This window comes from Antechinus flavipes, chromosome 2 (genome assembly GCF_016432865.1).
Source record: "Antechinus flavipes isolate AdamAnt ecotype Samford, QLD, Australia chromosome 2, AdamAnt_v2, whole genome shotgun sequence".
NCBI lineage: Eukaryota > Metazoa > Chordata > Mammalia > Dasyuromorphia > Dasyuridae > Antechinus > Antechinus flavipes.
Window position 1 is genome coordinate 203,875,029 of NC_067399.1, and position 14,817 is coordinate 203,889,845.

At 32.9% G+C, this 14,817-nt stretch overlaps 1 protein-coding gene across 1 annotated transcript in view; it reads right to left on the bottom strand.

Moving 5' to 3' along the window:
* The window catches only part of MBOAT2 (membrane bound O-acyltransferase domain containing 2), a 156,769-nt gene that overhangs the window by 7,603 nt on the left and 134,349 nt on the right, over window positions 1-14,817 (bottom strand). Inside the window, exons 8-9 of the mRNA XM_051976082.1 lie at window positions 8,066-8,258; window positions 4,080-4,183 (exon numbers count right to left, since the gene is read on the bottom strand). Coding sequence (XP_051832042.1) covers window positions 4,080-4,183; window positions 8,066-8,258 — 297 coding nt within the window. The remainder of the gene's footprint in view (window positions 1-4,079; window positions 4,184-8,065; window positions 8,259-14,817) is intronic.

Sequence of the window (14,817 nt, forward strand, 5' to 3'; positions counted from 1 at the left end):
TTGATCTGGCTTAATGTTTCATTTGGCCAAGAGTTTTTAATATATTTCTTTGTCTTCTAGTATGTTAGCTATCTCCCCAGCCTATTATATGAAAAGTTGGATAAGTATGGTGTCTATGCCCTTATCACAAGCATTATTAAGAAATATGTAAATTAATACTGATGCAACCATTCATCCTTGGAGTATATTAATGGGTAATTTCCTTTCAAGCTGATATTAAACTATTAATGATTTCTCTTTGTTTCAAATTCACTTAATTATTTTTAAAAATTTATTTATTTTATTCTGAACTTAAGAAATAAAACAAACATGTCAATAACAAAGGAATAGAATAGAAAAACAGGATTGCAAGTGAAATTACAGGTCCATTATGAACAACCTGCTATTCCTTTCAAATATACCACAAAGTTATCATGCAATCTTTTTTTCTTTCCACTCCCCAAAACTTTGGGAAGGTTACCATTACACACAAATCTCTGTGTGTGTGTGTGTGTGTGTGTGTGTGTGTGTGTGAGAGAGAGAGAGAGAGAGAGAGAGAGAGAGAGAGAGAGAGAGAGACAAAGACAGAGAGAAACAGAGAGCCAGAGAGAGACAAAAAGAGAGAAAAATATTTTCTCAATGCAAACAGCATATTTCTTCATAGAATATTTGTTGTTAATTTGGCCATTTATAATGGAATGATTTGGTTACTCAAAGATGTTCTTAAACCAATACTGCTGTTATTTTATAATGCGTTCTCTTAATTTTGTTTCTCATTGTTTCGAGGAGGTCTCTCTCTGCTTTTCTAAAATCACTGAACTCATTATTTTTTGTATCAGTATTCCATCATGAATATATACCACAATTTGTTTAGCTATTCCCCACTTAATGGGCATTCCTGCAATTTCTACCAAAAAGGTAACTGTTATAAATATTTTAGAACATGTAGATTTTTTTCCTTTTTCCCTAATCATCTTGGGAAACAGACCTAACAGTGGCATTGCTGGGTCAAATGGGATATGGGCAGTTTAATAACTCTTTGGGAATAATCCCCAAATTCTCTCCATAATAGCTAAGGTCCCAATTTTTCCATATTCTCTCCAACATTTGCACTTTCCTCTTTTACTATATTTCAACCAATCTGACAGGTGGTAAAATATATCTCTAGATTGTTTTAATTTTCATTTCTCTGACGAATAATCAATAATAATAGAGCATTTTTTCACATCACTACAGATAGTTTTGATTTGATTTATTTATTTAATGCTGCCAGTTCATATTCTTTGACTATTTATCAATTGAGGGATGACTTGCATTTTTACTTGAAAAAGTTCTTTTATTTATTTGAGATATGAGAGCTTTATTATCTGAAGAACTGTCTATACATTTTTTCCCAGTTTTCTGCTTTCCTTCTGACCTTAGTTATGTTTGTTTTATTTATACAAAAACTTTAAATTTAATGTAATCAAATTCATTTTATATCTCATAACATTCTCAATCTCTTGTTTATAAACTGCTTACCTATCCATATGTCTGATAGATAATATGTTCCATGTTCTTCAAATTTCATTGTAATATCTCCCTTTATATCTAGATCATGTATCCATTTTTATCTTATCTTGGTAAGTGGTATAAAACATTGGTCAAATTAATTTATTATAAACAATATTTAGCTCAACTCTATCTTTTCCCCAAAATAAAAGCTGAAAAGATGAAATACATTATCAATTGCTTTACTAAAATCTAGTTGAACTATTGTTACAGAATTTTACTAGCTTAGTAACCTTGTCAAAAAATGAAATAAGGCTAGTCTAGTATAATTAGCCTGTTTTTGATGATTCCGTGCCAGTTTTTCTTTTTTTTTTTAATAGCTTTCTTTGCAAGACATTCAATAATTAGTCCTTTAATAATATGTTCCAAAATTTTGCCAGAAATGAAAATTAAGCTATTAGACACTATTTTATCATCTGATAAATGAAGAGTGGCTCACCTCAGATTCAAGACACCTAAATATATACATATATTCAACAAAAACCCCAACTGAATTGTTAACTTGCTTACTATACTTTTACCATGGTTTTAAGAGTTGTTAGAAAATTTCAGGCTCTTAACAAAATAAATGTCAGTGAATGATAAACTGCTCAAATATCTGTCAACAGGGAATTACTGACTACCAGTTCTCACTTTTTCCCGACTCTTACAGAATGAGTTTTCATCATAATATTTCAGTCTGGCTTTTAAAGCTCATCATAACTTGGCCCCTTATTAACTTTTCAATTTTCATACATATAACCCTTCTTCATTTGTTCTGTGATTCCTTGTTTGTTTCTTCTTGTTGTTTTCCTAGTTGTTTCTTACGCATTTTCACTGGCTATTCCCTATATCTAGGATTCTTTCACTCCTTAGCTTGATTTGCTAATTTTCTTAGCTTCCTTCAAGTCTCAGCTCAAACTCCAACCCATCTACAAAAATTTATCATTTTCACTTCTGATAGAAGGTTAGTTTACTCTGATTTGTTTTTCATGATTATGATAGCTCCTTGTGATTATCACTTCCTTTTTTAGATGTTCACTATCCCTCTTTTTATTGATCTATTTTATAATTTTGTCAGGAATAAAAGTCACAGTCAATATTCTATAGTTTTCATATTCCACCTTTTTTGGGTGGGAGAGGAAAACTGTACATTTGCCTTTCTCTAGTCTTGATATAAATCTCTTCCATTCTCCCTGATCCACTCAGCAATCACTCAGGACTTAAGATTGTAGTTCCTCTGGGCCAGGTGACCTGACCTCAATAAAGACAGCTAACTGTTGCTTTATTATCTTCTTACTTAGATTATCAGGCACTTTTGTTCTGTCCTTTCTAGATCAAGAATAATTCTCCTTAATGGACAAAAGAGAATCAAATTATAAGTAAAACAGATTTGTTTTCTTTCTGTTATCAGTTATCATTGTTCTATCCACCCTGAGTAGTATTCCTATCTTTTCTGTAATCTTTTTTCCCTGATATAGCTTAAAAACAATACAAAACCTCTTTTGTAGCCTTGGATTTTCTTGCCTAAACTTACTCTGAGCTTTAGCACTTCTGGTGCTATCCTTAAAGTATAGTGCTATGCTTTTTATTGATTGTGATCTCTGCTCTTACTTCCATTCTCGGTATAGTTCCTGTTTAAAAAAAAAATGAGCTGGATGGGGAGAGTCCTCTGTGCAACTCCAATTTTTATTATTCCTCTGTATTGAATTTCTTCTCTTTGTGGTCAGTCTATCAATAAGCATTTATTAAGCACCTATTATCTGTAAGGCACTGTGCTGAGTGCTGAAGTTACAAAAAAAAGCACAAAGGTCAGTCCTTGCCTTCCCATGCTTTCTGGGTTGTTTTTCTTTGTAGAATTTTAGTCTGTGGGATCCCTCCTATCTATTGAACTCTGATATTTACTCTTTCAAAATCAAGGGAGAGGCATGAGGAAGTTAAAAAAAGTTAGTAAGGGCTGCTATGGGGAGTTTGACAGTAAATCAGGGAAAAATAAAAGAATGTCTGTGAAACTTCAGAGTCCAGGTGATTGTAATTAAGCAGCATATAAATAGAAACCAGGAAGGGAGATGATGGAGGTAAACTAGTTTTGAAGTTCAGCAAAGCATGAGAAGAGAGAGAAAGGTGAGAAACAGATTAAAGGGTAAAGGACAATGTAGATGAAGTGTTGTGGAAGGGAAGGAACAATGAATGGAGAGTAAAAAGACCTGGTAAAATAAGGAAGCCAAAGTTCCTGCTAGGTTTAAGATGCATGCACATGTGGCACACACAGAGATTAGTATTATTCTAGTTTTATTTCATTATAACTCTCTTTACAATTTACTACTGAAGTATATACTGTTAGGCAATAACTGTGGAAATGAATTAATGTGTCTTTTCCCACCCAGAGAAGATAAATTAAAATTCATGGATTTTAGTATTGAATTTTACAATGACTCATAAACTAAATATTTTTCAACCGTATTACTATAAACTTCTACTCCACACTTAGAATATTAGAACTGAAGTTATAAGACAGATTATATGACGTACTGTGTACAAGCCTACTACTTAACAAATCATTCACTTACCTCTATTTGTTGGATTCTCAAATTGGAAATTAAATCCCAACATTCTTGTCCATTTTTATCATAGCCCTTAAAACCAAATCCAGCTGCATTATTAATAGCATCAGCTGTATTGAAACAGAGTTTATGATGAAAAATAGTTATTGTTACTAGTGGCCATATTATCCCGAGAAAGATTTACCATTATATACCATTCCACAATTACCACAATTTATCAAATACCAGTTTTACATATATACACTCTTACATTTTTCTGTTGAAATGACATGGTTGGTAAGCAATGCCCTTGGAAATGAAGTTCATTCAAAATATTTTTTAGAAATAGGGAAGCACAAATATGAGGTATTAGAACATAATTAGTTTCATTTTGCACCATAATCAATATAGTCCATGTATGAACTGTCCTTAATATTTAGCTTATATAATCTTTTCCCAAATAATTTTAGTCTTATATATTGAAAAAAACAGAGGAAACTGCTGCCTCCAAAGTTCTATTTCCCAACATGTCATGCAAGAGAAAACAGTTCAGAGAATATGTGTCACTCAGCATTTTGTCTAAGGCATGTGACTCGAGAAAAAAATAGTAATAAAATAACAGAATATGCATATGTACACTTATATAATACTATCGATATAAACAAAATAATAAAATATTGATAATAATGTCTATTTAATATTTTATTTATCTGATGGCTATTATTCACCCTACCTGGTGTTAGTACATAGAAAAGGCATTTTAAAAAGAAGTCTTGGAAACAAGAGAAAGTCACAAATGGAACAAATAGAAAACATTTTGACAGATTTGAATAATTTGATACTAAGTTATTTGTATAATCTTATGCAAATCACTTTGTCCCTGGGATTCACAGATAAAGTGGGAAGGAACCTTTTAAAAGGCATCTAGTAGATTTTTTTCCCCCAGAAGAAGAAACTGAAATCTGGATAAGTTAAATAACTTTCTCAAGATTGTGGTAAATAGTAGAAGTAGGACTGGAATGTTGACCAAAGGATCATAAGTTTAGAGATGGAGGGGACCTCAGAGGCCATTTCAGTCTCTTCATTTTGCAATTGAGGAAAGTGAGGCCCAATGAGGACACAGGACTAAATGATATTTGAGATCCTTTCTAGATATAAATCTATGATCCCATGAGTATACACTTAATAACAAACAGCATGTCAACCTTTCTGGGCTTCAGTTTCTCATTTACAACAAGGATCGGACTAGTTAAAATAGAGCATCATACTAAAGTATTCATTAATTGGGGCTGCATTTCTAATCACATTACTTTTGAAATATTAAATATTTTGAGGAAAAAATGAAAGAGTCAACTCATTGCAAATAAGTTTTTATTTATTATTCATTTCCTAAAACTCACTAATTTAAAAATAAGTTCTGTGAACCATTTTGCAAAAATTTTTATCATTAGCACTACAATAATTTAGAAAATACTGATAAATATAATAGAACCTCATTTTATAAAATTACAATGACTCCAATGAGATAACAAAATTCTTTATGACAAATAACAGATGTTCTCAACAGTTCCATAAGTTTAGGTTGTGTTACTGACATATTACTGACACTGGTAGGTTTGAAAATGTTAAGAGAATAGCCTCAAAGAATTATCATATGTAACCTGCAGATTGATTATCTCTTTAAAAATCCGTGTTCTAACAAATGGGCTACACTTTTTATAGGAATTTTAACAACATTATAGGATATAGATAAATGATAATTTCTAAATCAAAATCAGTATTTACTTTACGTTACAGACCAGGATTGTAATTAATATGCTTATTGCAAAGACAACAGTTGAAAAAAGTTGTCAACTTTAGATATTTTTTAGGAATTACTGTTGAAAATCATGCTGATAACATTAAATTCTACAAGAACCAAAAAGAACCTTTAAAAATACTGTAAGATCTATATGAGAAAAGAGAGTATTTTAATCTCTGATTAACTTGTAAAAATTAAAATAATAAGTAAATTCATTTGTTTGGAAAAATAGAAAAAATTGACCTCTAAAGACAAGTCATATGCTTCATTCACAGACTAAGAATAGACCATCTACTGAATGCAAATCCAAAATGGCCTACAAATTATCTTAGCCCTCTATTAGGTTAATATTTTGATTTGTTTATTAATCCAAGTAGGTTTTATTAAGGACCAATCCTGTGTTAGGTTAATAATAGTTTCTCTAAAGACGTTTATGAACTGGATGTTAGTACTAATTTCTCAGATTTCAGGGAAAGAGTCTGAAGGCATGGACTTTTGGAAACCATAGTTCTGACATACAATGTGAGTTTTTCTCCCTTCAGTTTATCAAGCCTTTAAAGAGGCTTTGAAGAGAGAATGGGCAGGGGAAACTCAATGTTCATTTCCCAGAAGTTAAAATTGCCAGGTCCCAGAGGGTTTATCTATCTACAGGGAAATTGATCTGAATACCATGTATACAAAAATTAAAAAGAAACATATTACCCTCTGTGAATTTACAAACTAAATAGAGAAATTCAGCACAAAAGAAAATTATTATAATGAAAAATAGTTAAAATTTGCCCAGTTCAAACACAGGATCAATATCTTATATCTTTGTGACCTAAGACAAAACTATTACAAATAGAGAACTTCACTTGAAAACTGAAAAGGAAAAGATTTTTTGCTGAAGTGCTGCACTATTTTCCTTAGTAGCATTTCTTTATGGAGAAATAGTAAGTGAAAGAAGAATATCATTCATCATTTCACTCTCTACTTAATTTTAAGGAATTGTTAGTTGACAAATAATTCCATTTAGCTATAAATAATTATGACAACTAGCACTTATATAGTACTTTAAGATTTACAGAATACTTTGCAAATATTATCTCACAATAACACTGGAAGGAAGGTACTATTATTTTCCCCATTTTACAAATGAGGACACCGAGGCAAGCGGTGTTGTTAAGTGATTCATCTGGTTCACAACACTAGTTAAGTGTCTGAAGCCAGATTTGAAATCAGGTCCTCCTGACTCCTGGTCCAAAAAAAAGAATCCCCCAAAACTATACTTTTCCAACTGCAAAAACCATTAAGTATAGTTACTATGGCTAAAATATGGACTATTAACACACAAGTAAATCTAATATCCTTGGTGAAACACTTTTAAACAACAGCAAAAGGGTTGTATTTTTTTTAAATAACTAGATACTTATTACAACTAGAAGAAGAATAATATCCTCAATGAAGAAAAACTTTAGACATGAAAGAATAAATGGCATTTGAAAAAATGAGGCTTATTAAGAGAATAGCTTCAAAGGACCTTTAAAGGTCACATAATTCAACCTTTGAATTTTACATGTGAGCAAACTGAGACCCAAAGAAGGCAAGTGACTTGCCAAAGAATACAGTGGTTTCAAGTGAAAAAATCAGACAATGCTTAAGGGGAAAATACAATTTTATTTAGTAAGCAATCTAGTGACTATTAAAGTCTTCCATCAGTAACTAGAAAGCAGAAGACAGAAAAGAGAACATGACCAAATGGTAGACTTGCATTTTATCACAAAATTTTTTGCTTAAATTTCCAAAATTGAGAAATTTTTTGGTATCAAGGAAAAATTACTAATTTATTTGACAACAGTGTGATCAATCCAAATTGAATATTTAAGCACCAAATTATCGTAAATTCAGTTTAATAAATCAATCAGCAGGATTAAGTTAAATACAAATGTCCAAACTCTCTTTACTGTGTTGTAAAAATAAATCCAAACTCATACGAAATCATATTGTGACTAGAAACCTGGAGAAAAATTAACTTTTTAAAAACTAGTTGCTCACAGGCTCTAAAATTAACTCAAAACAACTGTGAAAACTCATTTTTATTACAACATAAGATTTTACAAGATCCCACAAGAACCTCTCTGGCTCTACTTTTAAAAGTAACTGTCATTATCCTCAAGATGGCACTCTCAACCACAAAATAAACGGATAGAAAGTAGCTTTAAATGTAACTTACCTAAAGTCCATGCAAAATAATATTTGGGTCTGGCAGCCATAAGTGAGACATACAAATAGATAACCTTTGTTGGAAGTGAAGCTGTAGCTTGAAAATGATCATCGATGTTGTATTCTACAGGTAATGATTTGGAGACAGTCAAGTGAAATAATAAGGAAAGCCCACAGACTAAGAGCTTCTGCAGTACTGCAACCTGAAAAGCACAAAGCAAAATAAAAAATTTAGTGAGTTACTTCAACTCCCTGAAAAGGAAAGAATTTACAATTCTTCTAAAATGTATAGGAAGGGAATATTGTAGGGTAGCAACCAATGGTACATGAAAGAAAAAAAAAACCTATGTTTCACATATATATAATTAATTAGTGCATAGGGAAAAGGTTGAGACTACCTAGAAATCACACTCCTACTCCTCCTTCCTTCTCCAATATACTCTTCAGGAGCTATAGTTGTAACTCCTATGGGAGAACTTTTTAAAAGTGCTCCTTTTGAAAATAATAAATAATGGATGGGATGTAGAAAAATTGAAACATAAATGCACAACTGATGGACTTGTGAAAAGATATAACTACTCTGGAGAGCAATTTGGCACTATGCCCAAAAGGCTATCAAACAGTGCATACTCTTTTCACCCAGCCATACCACTACTAAGTCTGTATCCCAAAGAAATTTTTAAAAAGGAGCAAGGAAGACCTAATTATACAAAAAAATTATGATGAAAAATGCTATCTGGGTTCAACTGATATCAACTGTTTCTATGTAAACCTGATCAAGTTAATTAACTTCACTGGGTTCCTGAATTAATCAATTTACTTGGGTTTCTCCCTAGCTTTAATAATCTATGAAAAAGATTTATCACAGGCTGCTTACTTCTTAGGAATTTCTATACCAACATACTCTATTGTTCCAAATATGAAAACACTATGTTATATGCATATATTAAGGTAATTCAAAATTCCTTGATAAATGCAAGCCATAGAAACTGATTTATTGATCTATCCTAATCAATGTTAAGACTAAAGCAAGAGTACACCAAAAATGCTCAACACTAAAATGGCAGATGTCCTCTATAGAGTTTAAAAGTAACCCAACCCAATCCAGTTTTCAACAAGCGTGTGAGACATTACTTAGGTGCTGGAGATACAAAGATCAAAGGAGAAATAGTCTCTGAACTCAAGGGGTTTGCATTGTTCTTGTTCTAACAAACATAGATATATGTATGCATATATTGATATATTGATTGTATATGTGTGTGTGGGGGTGTGTGTGTGTGTGTATAATTATTTGAGGAATTGGAAGGATTAGCAACTAGACAATGAGAACAGGTTTCTTGCAGGAGGTGACCACAGGAGTGCCTTGGAGAAGGCCAGAAATTCTATAAGAGATGAAGTGAAAAGACAGAGTGAATTTCATGTAAAAGCAATGGCTTGTGAGAAGGTAGGAAGACAGAAGGAGGAATGCTGTTTGTAGGAAAAGCAAAATTGGGAGCAGAGTGGCTGACACATAATACATGAATGAAAATAACATAAAATATGACTAGAATAGTAGACCTGAAGAGTTTTCAGACTTTGGTTTTAAGAAAGGAAGAAACTAGAAGTTTCTAGATTTTCTTACAAGAAACAAGAAGTTCAAATAGGAGGCTGTTAGAATAGTCCAGGAAGAGGTGATAATAAAATCTAGGGTGGTAACTGAGTACAAAGGAAGGGGCAGATGACAAATAAACTCTGTAAATAACATTAACAAGCAAGAAAATGGAAATGAGGAAGAAAAGGAAAGACTACAGCCAAGGAAGAGATTCCAAAACTGGGTGATGAAGAATGATGGCACCTTTATCAGAAATAGAGAATTTTGGAGAAATGATAAGTTTGGAGAAAAAACAATTTCTGTTTAAGATGTGTTGAATTTGAGATCCCTACAAGATATCCAAGTGATGATGTCCAACAAATGAATTAATACTGATAGAATAAAACTCAGGAGAAAGATTAGAGTTGCATATATACACCTATAAATTGTTTGCATAGAGATAATTGAACACATAGGAGCTGATAAGACCACCAAGAGACAAGGTATGGAAAGATTAGAAAGAATGAGCAATCTAGACCTTTGCTGGACAGCCAGCGTTAGGAGATGGAACATGGATAATGATCCAAATAAAGGTAAAACAAGTAGTTACAATGATAAGAAGAACTACAAAGAAATAAGCATCATGAAAGCAAAGGAGAGAGAGTATTCAAAATGAGAAAGCCAACAATGTTAGATGCACAGAGTTAAGAAGAACAAACAAATATCCCTCCACTGAGTAGCATAATGGAGAAATTATGTCTCCAGGCAGTAAGGGGAGGGTAAATTATTTGTATGTTTGTTCCTACTGTATACCTTTGTAGTAAATATTCCTTTGTAAAAACATTTTTAAAGAAAGAGTCTTGCTAATTTATAAGAAATCAAACCATTCTCCAATTGATAAATTGTCAAAGGATATGAACAGACAATTCTCAGACGAAGAAATTAAAACTATTTATAGACATATGAAAATATGCTCCAAATCATTATTAATCAGAGAAATGCAAATTAAGACAACTCTGAGATACCACTATACACCTGTCAGATTGGCTAGAATGACAGGGAAAGATAATGCAGAATGTTGGAGGGGATGTGGGAAAATAGGGACACTGATGGTGGAATTGTGAACACATCCAGCCATTCTGGAGAGCAATTTGGAACTACGCTCAAAAAGTTATCAAACTGTGCATCCCCTTTGATCCAGCAGTGTTTCTATTGGGCTTATACCCCAAAGAGGGTATAAAGAAGGGAAAGGGACCTATATGTGCCAAAATGTTTGTGGCAGCCCTGTTTGTAGTGGCTAGAAACTGGAAAATGAATGGATGTCCATCAATTGGAGAATGATTGAGTAAATTGTGGTATATGAACGTTATGGAATATTATTGTTCTGTAAGAAATGACCAGCAGGATGAATACAGAGAGGACTGGTGAGACTTACATGAACTGATGCAAAGTGAAATGAGCAGAACCAGGAGATCATTATATACCTCAGCAATGATACTGTTTGAGGATGTATTCTGATGGAAGTGGATATCTCTTCGATAAAGAGAGCTAATTCAGTTTCAACTGATCAAGGATGCACAGAAGCATCTACACCCAAAGAAAGAACACTGGGAAATGAATATAAACTGCTTGCATTTTTGTTTTTCTTCCCAGGTTGTTTATACCTTCTGAATCCAAATCTCCTTGTGCAACAAGAGAACTGTTCGGTTCTGTACACGTATATTGTATCTAGGATATACTGTAACCTATTCAACATGTAAAGGACTGCTTGCCATCTGGGGGAGGGGGTAGAGGGAGGGAGCAGAAAAATCAGAACAGAAGAGAGTGCAAGGGATAATGCTGTAAAAAATTACCCTGGCATGGGTTCTGTCAATAAAGAGAGAGAGAGAGAGAGAGAGAGAGAGAGAGAGAGAGAGAGAGAGAGAGAGAGAGAGAGAGAGAGAGAGAGAGAAAGAGAGAGAGAAAGAAAGAAAGAAAAGAAAGAAAGAAAGAAAAGAAAGAAAGAAAGAAAGAAAGAAAGAAAGAAAGAAAGAAAGAAAGAAAGAAAGAAAGAAAGAAAGAAAGAAAGAAAGAAAGAAAGAAAGAAAGAGTCTATTGGGACAGCTAGATGGCATAAGTGAATAGAGCACCAGCCCTGAAATTAGGAGGAATTGAGTTCAAATACGACTTCAGAAACTTAACACTTTCTAGCTGTGTGATCCTGGGCAAGTCATTTAACCCGTTGCCTTAACAGCAACAAAAGAGTTCTTAGTAATCTTTGAAAAAGTAGTTTCAATGGAAATATGAAGTCAGAAGCTAGATTAGAATGGTCTGAGAAATGAAGAAGTATAAATATAAGTTTTTTAGGGGGTAGTTTTGTTGTGAGAAGAATAACCAACAAGTCTCTCATGATCATAGGATTAATTTTAGATCTAGAGCAGGAAGGCATTTCACTGAAGGCCATCCATTCGAACTTTTGTCATTTGACAGCTGAGTAAATGGAGGTCCAGAGAGGTTAAATGTCTTGCTCAGGGGCACACAGGTAATAATATTGAAGAGAACAGGTTTGAATCCAGGCCCTCTGACTTTGAATTCTGCATATTTTTTATTGCACAATATTGTCCAATAACTTCATTAATCATCTATTGGGTGATAAGCATCAACTATATTATTGGCACTATGCTATATACAGATTCATCTCCAGAGATATGTTAGCTGAACTCCTGAGAGCTAATGAAGTCATGTAAGTGAGACTGTCCAGCAAAAAAAAGAAGGCTCAGAGAATAAAAGTAATAAAATTAAACTAATTTGTACATTATTCCTCTTATTTGAAGTGAACTTCAATATTTTCTGGAAGAGAAATATACAATATTTTCCATAGTAATTGTCTACAAATAAAAGTTGGTACCCTAGATCACAGAGGGTCACAGGTTTAGAGCAGTCAAGAGGCATAGAGATCAACAACTCTCTCTTTTTACAGAGAAAGAAACGAGAGAGTTGGGCTGTAACCCTAAATCCTCTGATTCTAAATTTAGTGAATCTTTCAAAAAAACAGCTATACCACTGAATTTCAAAATGCTTTTTTCCCTCAAGAAAAATAGGGGGAAAAAAAAAACCAACAAAAAACCGTAAGGATCTCATCAATGAATTAAATTACTCAATCATGCAGTAAGCATTTATTAAGCAGCTACTTTAGTCAAAAGCACCTTGGTTCTGAAGGAAAAATGAAGTAAGCTCCTCAAGGAACTTAGTTTCAATTAGAATTTATTAAATAACTAACAATCCTTTTCTCCTAAATTTTATTCATTAGAGAAATTTATACCTCTTTTCAAGAAAAAGCAGGAAAAGTAGCTTTTCCATAGAACTGGAGTAAAAGAAGATGAAACATTTTAATTTTTGTTAAAATTAAATTTCTACAAAGTTTTTGGGACAGTACTTCTGGCTTAATAGGTAGTGAGGAATTTCCCCTATGAATGCATACTGCCCAGCGTCTTAGTCTTCTAGTCATTTAGTCTTCAAGAGTTTCTTGGGAGCAATAAGAAGTTAAGGGACTTGTTTAGAGTCACACATCCAGGTATTTCTGATTCTAAGGCCAAGCTCTCTATCCACTATGTATACTGCCTCAATCAAAATTATATGTTGTGATAATAATTAAGTTAATTCTGTCAAAGGCTAACATCAATTTTTTTTACCAGAAGAAATCACATTTATGTATTGACACATAAAATAAGGGAAAAGAATGTACAGTTAGTCAACTTATGTTGATGCTTGGCAAATCAGACACTATTTAAAATAATTTTAAAAGTGAAAAAAATGCTCAATTAGTACTTCCAAAGGAAGTTTATTATCCTTGATCAGCAATCAAGATAACACCTGACATTGAAATCACAGTTCACATTATTTTCTCAGATTATCAAATTTTTCTTTATATAAAATAAGACTGCAGAACACATCATTTATTGAACATAATCAGGAAATGAAGTAATTAATTCACATAATTTAACTTTCCAGATAATTGAAAATTATTCTTTTCCAGCATCAAGTCTTTACTTGGAAAGGAAATCTTTCCAAAAATTATTTCTCCTTGATGTCTTAAACACAGTAATTATGAATAATCTTAACTGTCTTGATGATAGAGTCATCAATATGACCTTTATTATACTGTATTCCACATAATGAAGAGATACTTCCCCATCAGGGACTCCTGAGGTTAAGTGGAGCATGCTGTTACTTGCCTCTACACTGAATAGCCCTATATTACTAAGCTTTCTGAGTTCCTGTATCATGGTTTTCTTATTGTTTTTGTTGTTCATAATTTGTCTTTCATCCATCTCTTTCCTGTTTGCTGTGACATGATGCTCTCTAACAGCAATCTTTGCCCCCTTTTCTCACATTTTAAAACTGTATCAGGCAGGGAATATTGGATAAGTACATAGTAAAAGACAACTATGTACTTGGAGAGGAACCTGAATAGCTTTCTTATAGGTCAAGTACAAGAATTTTTAACCTCTCAAGATTTCAGAATCATTTCTTTCTTTCTTTTTTGCTGAGGCAATTGAGGTTAAGTGACTTACCCAGGGTCACACAAGCTAGGACGTGTTAAATGTCTGAGACCAGATTTGAACTCAGGTTTTTTCCTGACTTCAGGGCTAGTGCTCTATCCACTATGCCATTTAGCTGCCCCCGAATCATTTCTTTGTGAAATGAAGGGAGGAGAACTCTGTGGTCTCTAAGTACCTTTCAGATTTTTAGCATTCAACAGGGTATGACAACTTATTTTAGGTTCCCAGAAGCTTTGGGAGATAGGGGAGAAAGCAGACTTAGTTGAGCTTGCCTAATAAGTGACCTTCAGGTAGATAAGGAGTTAACTATATTTTTGTTACTATTAGTATAAAAGTTATTCTTAATTTCTACAGTAAAAATCTAAAATATTAATCACCATTTAAGAATTTTATGTCATTTTGTTACTCTCAGTTGTACAATCATCCATAACTACTCAGAGGGACTTATGATAATAAATCCTATCCATACCCAAAAAAAGAACTGATTGTGTCTGAATATAGATGGAAGAATTATTTCTCTCTATATATTTTTAACTTAATTTTTCTTGAGGGTTTTTATTTTCTTTAGGGTGGGAGATCTATGTTTTCTCTCACACCTTGACCTTCAATGTTTTACATAACTTCATCTGTAGTTTCTAAAGTATGGGTAGG